General features: G+C 35.4%; 1 protein-coding gene across 4 annotated transcripts in view; it reads left to right on the top strand.

The window, feature by feature from the left end:
- Mi-2 (chromodomain-helicase-DNA-binding protein Mi-2 homolog) overlaps positions 1–12,285 on the top strand; it is a 692,327-nt gene that overhangs the window by 131,003 nt on the left and 549,039 nt on the right. For all 4 annotated transcript variants that reach the window (XM_090390662.1, XM_090390660.1, XM_090390659.1 and 1 more), the window contains exons 6-7: positions 5,324–5,515; positions 9,311–9,454. In XM_090390662.1, the coding sequence (XP_090246788.1) occupies positions 5,324–5,515; positions 9,311–9,454 (336 nt within the window). The remainder of the gene's footprint in view (positions 1–5,323; positions 5,516–9,310; positions 9,455–12,285) is intronic.

Here is a 12,285-nt window from a genome sequence, read left to right as displayed (position 1 = left end):
CACTATATACAGAGGTATTTGCATTCCGGTCTTTGATAAGAATAGATGTATTGAGTAAAAATCTGTTTATTTCTAAATAAAAATTATTATTATTTTTTTTTTACAGGAAAAGGACTGCATCTAGTGATCTCCCATAAAATAGCATATCCAGGATTTATTATTATGTAATTGTTATTGATTGATTCAGCTAGGGAAACATATGGTGAGGTTGTCCAAGGATAGAAAAATAAGAACAGCATGGTGGACAAAAGAAGTAAAGAAGTCCTGGAAAAGAAAAAAAAAGAAAAAAATAACAAAAAGTTCCTGGCAAATAAGTTGTCAGATGCCTTAAAAGAATACAGAGAAAAATGTAAGGGAGCTAAGCTATGTGTGAAATTAGTTAAGCAAAAGTCAATGGAAGACTTCAGTAAGAATCTGCTAATGCCTTTTATTCCATATAGGGAGTAGGTGGGGCAATTTTAGTATAACCCATGTAACTTTTTGAGACCGAAGGGGGTGGATCACTCATCGAAAGCCTATCAGAGATAGCTGGCTGAAGACTATCATGATTATACACTGCATCCAGTGAAGAGGCAGCTGATCATGCTGCCATCTTGTGATCCTTAATCCTAACACTATGTTTGCTGTCTGAAATATTGTGGGTTCTATCGTTGACTTTCTTATATAGAATGTAAATATCAGGAAGGTGACAAAATGTTCTGGGAACTGTTGAAAAAGCTCAGAAATGGAAGAAAGAATACTGTAAAAGGAATTCAAGATGATAAAAGTGACATGAAAACTGAAGATAAGGATATTTTAGATGTCTAGAGTAATTACTTTGAAAAACTTAAATGAAACAAGCAGTAACATAAAAGTGGTAGAAAATTTCAAGAGGAATGCAAACAGAAATAAATATATATATATCAATACCTGAGGTAGGAAAAACCATCAAAAACTTGAAATGTGGAAAGGCAGCTGGAGTAGATGATGTTCTAGCAGAAATAATCAAATATGAAGCTATAAAAGTTTTGCAGTAGCTGAACTGTGTTGTTTTATGTGTAACATCATGCGACTCTTACTTTTTCAAATCAATCCATTGTTTACATTCATCTTTGTAATTAACTATTGTCACCACTGATGATGGCCTGTAATATTCAGGCTGAAATATATGGCCTTAAATAAATAGTATTACTTATCCCTTGTGTTTTTTTTTTTTTTTTTTTTTTTTTGTGTTAATAGAAGAAACCTTTCATGGTACAGGTATCTCTTAAACAACAATTGTGCACGTTGTCTTCTTCTTAATCAGTGGCTGTGGTCCCCATAGGATCAAAATTTAAAAAAAAAAAAAATTATCCCCATGTATACTTACACATATCCCATCCCACCTCTAATATAGACAACAATAAAACCTTGACCATCCCATATATCATGGCACATATGAAAAGTTAAAATCCTGAAATAATACAATTCAGTTACCCAGAGGACTGCACAAAAGATTGACATCCCTTATCCATCATTACTGCAGCCTATGGATCAGGGAGTCATTTCTGCATTTAAGGCTTATTACTTACGGTGTACATTCCCGCAAAGACCAGATATAGTCTTTAGATTTGCTCAGTGTCTATTTACTGTTCTGTTATTGCCTAAAGAGGCAGGGCAACCAGTATCAGAATCTCTAAACATAAAGATTTTACAAACAGACTGCATGAAAGACTGTTCCTTGAATCTGCCTCTGCCATAAAAAAAAAACAGTCTTAATCTTGAATAGATTTGGATTAATTGAACTACCTCAAATTTGGAAAATGCTTATTCTCAGATCATCAGTCCTACATTGAAGAATGCCAACAAACTCACTAGGACTTGCCTTGTTTCTTCACATTAGTTTTTCTTAGTCATGTAATGATTGCATACACATATCTTTACTTGTGTATTCTTCCTTGATGATGATTCCATTTTGGCTTTGGTGAAATATAGAAAATAATATTAAAATATTTAATATAACTAAATAATTAAAATTTAATTATAATATAATACAGGCAGTCCCCGGGTTATGGACAACCCGACTTACGGCATTCTGTACTTACGAATGGGCTCCCAAGGCTCACCATAAGGATAATTAAATTAATAATTCAGAAACTCATTTCTTTCGCACATTCTTCGCTACATTATTAATGCAGCTCTTCCCGTTATTTGGAAGTCAAATTTAAGGGCCTGGGTCGCACTTGCCAAGTTTGAAGATTGGCTCTTGAACTGTTTTATTCCTGCTATGCAACGGTATTGTTCGTAAAAGAAAATTTCCTTTAAAATTCTGCTTGTGCTGGACACTGCTCCTGGACATCCAACATCTTTAGATGACTTTCACCCAAATGGAAAGGTCGTATTTTTACCACCCAACACTACATCGTTACTACAGCCAATGGATCAGAGAATCATTTCTGAATTTAAGGCTTATTACTTACGGCGTACATTCCTGCAAGCATTCAGGGCTACGGAAGATGATGTGATGATTTTGAGAGAGTTCTGAAAGAATTATAACATCCATGATGCCATTAAAAACATTGCTGATTCATGGAAGGAAGTGAAGCAATGTGCCCTCGATTCTGTGACGATTTTCATGGCTTCACAGAAGACATCGCTGAAGCCAGGAAAGCTGTGGTGGATATTGGCAATGCACTGCAATTGGACATCAATGAAAATGATGTCATTGACTTGCTAGAGTCACAAAAATTAACCAATGAAGATCTTATGGAGATAGAGAAGCAGCTGATAGAATCAGAAGATCCAGAGCCAAGAAAATTTATGACAAAAGAATTAGCTGAAGCCTTTCGTCTCATTGTGTAGAAGGATTTGCTAAGATTGAGGAGCAAGATCCTAACATTCAGCAGTTTACAAAGGTTTACCATGCAGTTAGTGAGAATATTAGCTGCTACAAGGTCATTTATGATGAAAAAAAGAAAAAGCTGTGAAAACAACCCTCGATACATTTTTCAAGAAACCGACTTCAGTGGTGAGCTCCCCTCCTCCAGAAATAGAATTAAATCCTGATTCTTCAGCACCAGGTCCATCCTCTCTATCACCATCTCCATCATCATCTTCTGATTAATGTTAGCCTACCTTCTTGCCTCAGAAGTGCCCCTTCCAGTAAACAAGACATTGATGCAATCTTTAATATTCATTTTTGAAATTTCTCCTATCTCATATCTAAACTTTTTTGTATAAGTTTGTTTTTATGTTCTGTTTGTTTGAATTAAAAGAAAGAGCACAATAGTTTCTGTAATTTATTATTACAGTACAGCGGTATTGTTGTTGTTATTATTATTATTATTACAGTATTACACTGTATTGTTATTGCCATATATGAGCCATTATAGTATTGTTGTTATTATTATTATATGCACTGTTCGTCAGGGATCCGAGTTACATACAAATCCGACTTAAAGACATTCTCAGGAATGTATCTCGTTCATATCCCGGGGACTGCCTGTACTTATAATTATATTAAATTATGAGTAACAATCAACGTATAAGTCTAAACATCTAAAACTGATTTTGAAAGAGCTAAAAGCTGAACTGTCTAAATCATGTCTAAATTGCAGTTAAAAATTTTGGTTTTTTGCCAAAGCTATTGGCATAACTTGCATGAGATTTTTCTTTTACTTTTTTTGTATTCAGGTGCTCTTTTATTGTGCATTGCTACTTACCCATGGACAAAGCTAATTTCCTAGTGTCTTATTTTTCTTTTTCCTCAAAATCCTTACATTATTAATATGCTGCTATTTCAAACATCCAACATTTAATGTCTCCTTTTTTTTTAGACGTGATCAGAAGAATTTTGTCCAAACTGGATATCAAAAAAAAAAAAGAAAAGAAAAAGTCTCCTTGTCCTGATGGTATTTTTTTCAATTGTTCTGAAGGTTTGCACTCCAGAGTCAGTGCTGTTTTTATTCTTTCCTATTCCACTGGGAGCTTGGAAATTAGTCTATATTGAGCTTATTCATAAGAAGACCAACAAATCTTTATCATCAAATATATTATCCCACTTTCAGTTCTTTATGTAGGAATAGGGAAAAAAAAAAACACATTAACACTCAGTTTCTGTGCTTAAATATATTTTTGCTTTTTCCACTCGTACTCTCAATTGAGCCACATGGTTTTTGATGCTATTTAAGAAGAGCATTTTCAATTGTTTCTTCAGCCAGAGCAAAAATAATAATAATAATAATCACTTGGTATGCTTTCTGACTGTAAGATCTTCTTCTCCCCTAGTCCTAAATGAACCAAGTTCCGGTCATTAAATGGTTGCGGAGTCTGAATCTGGATCCAGTTTTTCCATTATTTTTGTCAGTGATAGTGGTAGCGCCAGTTGCTAACTTCGCATTGCCACCCCCTGGAGCTGCTACCAAATGGCAACGCAGACCTTGTTGAACCAGGCGACGTCCGAGCCGGCATGGTGTGCTGTGTTAAATCCTTCACCATGAATGTCTAATGGGCAGTAAATTAAGACAGATGGTGCCAATCTCCTCTTCTGTCTTCGCCTGCTAGCATTTAGCTGGGCATAGTGGGATGGCCTTCACGCCTTGGGAGACCCTACTAGGAGTAATGATCCCCCGACGTGCTTTGCCCAGGGCCAATCCCCTTCCCCCCAGCCACGGTGAGGCAGCATACCAGGACTTGGGGTGGGGGGGGGGACTGTAAGATGGGCAAGAAGAATTCTTATTTAATAAGTCCTTGATTGTGAATTGTTTTAAATTAATGGCTACTCATCTGAAAATGATGTCAAACAATATTATGTTAAGAGAATGGTTGTTGTTAGCAGTCCTCAGCATTTACTTTATTGTTGGTTTCTCTTTTTAATCATTTCCACCCATTCGTACACTTATTTTGCTTATATGCTTTTCACCATACATTACACTAATATTTTTTTTTAATCTCAAATGGTTTGATCCCTTCTTGATGACAAAAATATGAATAGCATACTGTTTACTGTTGTTGGTTCAGTTAGAAAGTGCTATGTTTTCTTTGAATGCACAAATCACCGTTAGCGCACACTTAAGCAATTAGGAGATTTGTTTGCATGGGATTCTCCAATGTTCTCCAGATATTAACATATTTGGAGAACCTTTTAATGTGCTATTATTCTTGTGTGAATTCTTTACTTTTTTGATTTCTCCAACTATATAAATATGCATGGTTTCATCTTAAAATAATATTAAACTCTTATTAAAATAATAAGTTATGAGATAATTTTTTTTTATATTTTCTACATGTGCATTTTTCAAATAAAAAAGTGTATGTAAAATTTGAAATTTCTTACTGCATATAGCTACATTTCCTTTCTGAATAGGAAGAAGAAGATAGTTTTAGTGATAAGAGTGATGCAGATTTTGAAGCAGCCTTAGAAGAAGCACAGAATATGACTCCTCCACCAAAGAGTGAATCACGGCGTAAAAGTAAAACAAAGAAAACAAAAAAGAAAAAGAAAACAAAAACTACTTCTAGTTTTCCGGGATCAGATCCTGAAAATGAAGGTTATGAGGTAATTCAGGAACTTTTTTTTTCCCTCTTAAATTTGACATTGTCTACAAATACAATATAAACAGTGTTCATAATTCTTCTTATTATTATTATCATCATCATCATCAGACCTCCACAGAGTCAAGAGACTCATTGCAGGGAGTTCCCACTCTCACATGCACTGCTCACTATACCTCAATTTAAATGTATTCACTGTCTCTGTACTCATTACAATCTCAAACATTGCATTCCAATCACCCACCACTCCCCATGCAAAGAATCTACTCCTCACCCTCTGCTCACATCCTCCATATACAGCTTCCAGGATTGCCTCTTGTTCTCCCCCATCTCCAGACATTCTATGAAAAATCTGGTAATTACCCCTTACCAACTTATGTCTCGACCATGTACCTCCCCCTCTTCTTTCTATCCACTAGGCTTACAATGTGCATTCTCTCAATCTGTCCTCATACTCACAGCATTGATTTCCTTCTCATCTAGTTCCTCATTCCATGCATTTGTTATCATACTTTTAGAGAACCAAAACCTATTTAGTGAATTGTCTCTAAACCTTCTTCAACAACTCACCATTATTTTAAAAACCAAGGAATCAGAGAGCCAATCTCCAATCCAACACACTAATCCTATCCAATCCCATCTGTTCCATTTAACTACTAGCTTGTCATGTAGCAATTTATCGAAAGCCTTTGCAAATCTAAATATACTACTGTATATGCATGTCACTTGTCCAATGTATTCATTGCCTTGTTATAATAAGTAAGCAGATTGCTAAAACACATAACTGTAAATTCACACGTATGCCACAGTAATTAACTTTTTAATAATATGTAAATATTTCTTCTTAAGTACTGAAAATAAGAGCCAGCAGGCTTTACTTTGGCGAAGTTAAATTATTCAAAATTAAGTGGATATTGAATACCACATTATTTCTTAGCCGAATAATGTATGGATCTATGTAGTAGCTTGGTGTCTTGCCATTGGATCCTGTGGTTGATGTTTTCAACTCCATGTTGCGCAAGACCAGATTTGTATTCGGCTAAGAAATAATGTGGTATTCAATATCCACCTAATTTTGAATAATCTTCTTGAGTATCTTAAATTAATAACTGTCAATTAATGTCAACATTAATTGACAGTTATTAATGTTGTTTAATAAGTGTCATTAGTACAGTTATTAAACAACATTAGGAAATTACATTCAAAAAACACATTAGTGCACATGCTTACATTGGAATCCTTCTATGCATGCAGTAGCGTGTTTAAGGATTAAAAGCTATTGGGTTGTAAGTAAATAAAATTAAAATATAACTGATAAATTTATTTTATGCAGTTGAGGATAACAATTTCCCAGACTTCTGGGATAGTGAGACAGCCGTTGCGGTTAAGATTAGATTTGTGCCGTAAGGCTTCAGCACTTTCTTTATACAATCTCTCATGTTTATATATGGATTTATGTAGTAGCTTGGTGTGTTGCCATTGGATCCTGTGGTTGATGTTTTCAACTCCATGTTGCACGAGACCAGATTTGTGAGGTTTGTTAAGATGGATGTGGTCTCCCTAGGATTTATTTTAGCCTTATTTGCTAACTGTTGCTCACTGCACTTTCACCACTTTTACCAAGCAAGTCATCTTGCTTGCTTGCTCTTTGTACTCCTCGTGTAACTGATTATTGCCAACTCATTTTGTGCTGCCTCCACAATGCCCTTTTCTTCGAGATTTCATGCTTCACCTCTTCAGTCATCTGCTTTATGCCTACATATCAAAAAATCTCCTGACCTTTGAAATACACTTAGGATAGTTCCTGAGTAGAGACCAAACAGCATTGATTTCCTTCTCATCCAATTCCTCATTCCATGCTATTGTTGCAAGCTGCCTCCTGAGATTGTCATAATCATCTGCCTTATAGTACGACATATAACACTTTCTCACAGTAGTCCTGATATGGGTGGTCATCACCCAACTGGAGGAAGACGTGACATTTCATTTACAATAATATCTTCTGATGCGATAATCAAATCAATAACCTTGATCCACATGTAGCATCTCATTTACTTAATGCTTAAGGTAGTTGTCCTTCATAAACTAAAGAAATTCATTCTGGAGCTCCAGACGCTCTCTCCCTCTCTCTTTTTTCATTCCATTCTGTATTACTGTACTTGAAATTGCCCATAATGATCACTCTTTTCTTATTAGCCAGACCAGTTTGCTAAACATTTCATCCTATCCACCTCTACTTCACACCATAGTTTCAAAACCACAGTCACTATTTTCCCCCTGCATCTCCACCCAAGATGGGCACAACCCCTCTGCCATCATCAATAGCATTCTTCCTCCCTTTTTTTTTTGCCTTGTCTGTCTTCATGAAAGACTATGTATACCTCCATCTCTATTCCTGTCAGAATGTCATCCTCATTCAACTGTCTCACTTATTCTAACAATTTTTGGGAAAATGAACTCTATCAATGCCACAATTTTATTCCCCTCATTTTAGATACTTCTAGCACTTGTGAAAATACACATTAGCTCATTTCTGTTTCTATAACAAATCCCACTGATCACCTTTTTTGAATATGATTCCTCTTCCCTTCATTCCTCTCTATCATCACCTCCCTCCCCACATCTAAATCATTATCACATCCTTGACTGTCTTAATCCTTTCTTGCATACTCACACATCTATTCCTCATTCTGAAACCATTCCTCGTTCCTGAAACCATCATCTGCACTGCTCACTCGGTGTCTTCCTGTCCAGCCTGTATTCCTTCTCTCTCATTCCATTTGCTCATGCATTCACCTCTCCATTTGCAAACTCATCTACTTTACTTTCCTGCTCTTCCACTACACTTCTTGCTTCCTCTGGTCTTACATTCACTTCAGTCATTATTTTCTCTTGCAGCAGCAGCTTCTCCAACTGAGTCACACCGAATCCACAAATGATCGTAGTTTTAGTTTTTGACAACTAAATATAATTTTATTTATGACACAGCAAGTTAACTAGAGAGAGAGAGAGAGAGTATGCAACCAAAACTGTGTTTATTCGGTCATCTAGAAACAGCTGAGAAATTTTTTGGCATATATGTTGAGATGTGGTTGGTAGGGATAATAATTATCCTGAGATGCTAGCTAGTATTCTCTGCACCTCACCACAAATTCCTGAATTTTATCCTCAAAGTGTTTACAGGATACTATGACACTGCTGCATGAATGTAATAATATATATAATACATAATTGGGTTGCAGATCATTCCACTGACACAAATCATTAGATCTTGTGGGGGTGATAAAAACTACTACCATGCAGATGTAAATATGTTTCTGAGAGACTGTTTTTGGAATCTGCCACATCTCTGTAATATTTGCTTAATCTAAAAAAAATTTTTCACTCTACTAAAAAATCGGGGAGACTAAAGACTGTAAAATGAGAAAGTTCTCTCATTGCATCCATAGATGGAACTAATTAGGATTAGGGTAATGCCATTTTGAATCTATTTTTAGTTTGACCTTCTGCAGTGTGTTTTCATGAATGTGCATATTCCTGTGCTCATGAAAATGCCTCAGTGACCAAGATAAAATATCAGTAGTAGTTTTTCCTTGGGGTTGGACAAGTACAGCTTGTTATAATTGCTCGATAATGGCACAATGTACATGATCACGCAGATAGTTCTTTTTTTTTTATCAGTTTGAAAAGTTGAGTCATATCAATCATTTAATATAAACCAAATTTGAGTTTCATGTTTCTTCAGTTTTCCTGAATTATCAATGTTTAGATATTTATTATTAAGTGTTTTATATTTCAGACAGACCATCAGGATTACTGTGAAGTATGTCAGCAAGGAGGGGAAATAATACTTTGTGATACATGCCCCCGAGCCTATCACCTTGTTTGTCTAGATCCAGATCTTGAAGATCCACCAGAAGGAAAGTGGAGCTGTCCTCACTGTGTAAGTGGAATTATTTTAATCTTATTTGCATTAATCTAAATCATTAATGTACTGTTTTTGCACCATAAGCATCGGATTAACTTATTGAGATACTGTTGTATCTCAGTATTTTAATATGCATGTGTATATGTGCATTATGGTTAAAAAAATATTTATTGCTGCACATAAGACATGAATGGATGAATTACTCACTTCTACCCACAGTAATTCAGAATAGTACAACATGCAATTAACTGTTCAAGGGCAATTGCTATATGCCAGAGATATATTTCACTGTTGAAATCCTTTCAGCTGGACTGAAATGACAAATTGTTAATGTTAATATGTGCATAACAATTGTGAACTAAGAATGCATAGATCAATTTGCCCTTTTGAAATTAATTTTAAATTCATGAAATTTTATTATCTATTCACATTGCCCTTTATAGAAGTTGAGGATTCATCACGATTAGGAAGCAATTCATTAGATATATATATTTTTTTTATTTTTGCCTTCACTTATCGTAATATTCACTGTTTAGCATTGTGAAAAGTGATACATGAAACAGATTTTTCTACATTACATTATTCATTGATTTCATAACTGCATTTGTTTCAATTTTTTGCATCTGCAATTTTTCTTTAGTTTTTTTATGTGAATCATACCCACAAAAAGTCTTTAACCAGAGAGCTTATGGGAATACACTCACTGGCATTTACAAGTTGCCCTACTGCAGACCTTATAGGAGACATGAACGCTGCCCAAACATCCATATATTCGCCTTCTATTGGGCCTGACAGCTATTTCTAACTGGTTGGTTCTCTTCAGAGATCAGGCAGAAACCTTAAGAGAGCAAAAACTCTTCTTCAGTACTAAGGAACTCGAGTGTCGGAGATCCCGTAAGCTCTCTGGTCAAATTTTATATGAAAAACTTTCCTAGTTTCTGCATTTGGCTTTGAAATAATGCTGGATTTAATATCCACTTGATTTATATAATTGTGTATCACCGAAATGAAGCCTTTTGGCTCTTTATTTTAGTAAAAGTCTTTAACCTATCATATGTTAGTGTTGTGGATGGGCTGAGGACATCCATGTCCTCAGTGGGATTCAAACCCACTCGATTGGAGAGCAGAGATGCTATCTACTTGGCTAGCGATTTCCCCCCCCCCCCCCCTCCCGTTGATATTATTAACATCATTACCTTAAATCTCCCAGCTATAATAGACAACAAAATATGTTAGTTTGATTAAAAATAATATGAATAACAATAAACTCCAGTTATCTTTATCTGTATTCATTGGGAAAATGAGCAAAACTGAGGTATTGCTAGTTGATGGATATACAACTCTGATGCATTGTTTGTGTACAAACTCTCAAGGCTGTACGAAGACATCCATACCTAAAATTTGTATGATAATTGCGAAAGAGTTAAGATGGCATTAACAAGTATCAAGGCACATAGTAGGATACAGTGCACAATCAACATAATGAAATGCCTCCCAACAACAGGATTGCATCCTTAGAGCTTAGAGGATCAAATGCTTGGAGTTTCATGCAACTATTTTCACATGTCTATTATCTTGTGTTTCACTGTTTTAGCTTAAGCTATATGTCCACTCATGCTTGAAATGTAATCATCTGCTCATTTCTTCAAATGCACATGGACTGGAATACCAGAAACCTCTCAAAACATGCTTGATGCCGTCCAGAAGATTGTGATTCCATTAATTTGTGACTCTTCTCTTACAAACTCAATCCAGTCACTATCTCATAGACATACTGTTTCCTTTTTTTTTTTTTATTGTCTCTTTTACAAGTATTTTCATGGATGCTGTTCAAGCAAACTAGCTGACACCATTTCACTGTTTTTCCTCAAATCCATAAATACAAGCGAATGGAATCAACATCCATTTGCTGCTCCAAACATTCCAGATTAACCCTTCATCCTCCTTTATGTTCTGGATCAGTTTTCCCTAGCGATTACAACTTCCAGTTCTTCAGAAATCGTATCAATGCCTTCTTTCTTCTTGACCGCATGCCCACACTTGGTTCTGATATGCTACAGGTTTTGTAACCCCGTGTATGGATTTGCTGTTAAAATAAATAAATAAAGTAGCAATACTTTGGAGCTTTTGTGCTACTTTCAGAAAGTTTTTTTGAGATATATATGAAGATCTATAGTACTGTTTTTCTTCCACTTGTTGAAAAGATCAGATTAAATGGGATGCTGAGATATTTGAGATCAATAAACTAACAAAAATGTATATATATATATTGGCTAACTAACGACACCATTAAATTTGATCATCTCAGTGATGTGTATGAGGAAAAAAGTGGTATGTCGTGTCTTCCAAATTTTTTTTTAAAAAAAAAATGCAGCTATCATCTTGAACAAGATTTAGCATACATTAATCTATCATCATTAATTTATCATCATCAAATTCCTGACATGTACCCTCAAGGGGTGTACATTAATACATTAATTGATCAAAAATATCTGGATGCCTGCTCATCCCAACTCTCACTCTAGTATGAAAGGCATTATAACTAATATTTAAGGAATTGACAGCGTATACTGGAAATATAGATTAAATAAACTTTAATATACACTTTCCGATATTTTGGCGAACGTTACGTTGCCATCTTCTTGGGAACTTACTAAAAAGACACGTGCACACAAGTACTAATACAACAAATGAGACTGAGGCTAGGACGCTAGCGTTTTCCTAAAGTCCTGATGGTGCCCCCTGGTGGGCTATATTGGTAGTTCTTGGCCTTTGGGCTGAAGTTCTTTTGATAAAAGTTTCCCAAATTTGGGGCAGTTTCATGCATCCAAATTTGTTGAGGTTTG

This window comes from Typopeltis vanoorti, chromosome 3 (genome assembly GCF_054136105.1).
Source record: "Typopeltis vanoorti isolate ZY-2024b chromosome 3, IOZ_Tvanoo_1.0, whole genome shotgun sequence".
NCBI classification, from domain to species: domain Eukaryota; kingdom Metazoa; phylum Arthropoda; class Arachnida; order Uropygi; family Thelyphonidae; genus Typopeltis; species Typopeltis vanoorti.
The sequence above is the reverse complement of the archived record's forward strand: the minus strand, read 5'-3'. Positions and strand labels throughout refer to the sequence as shown.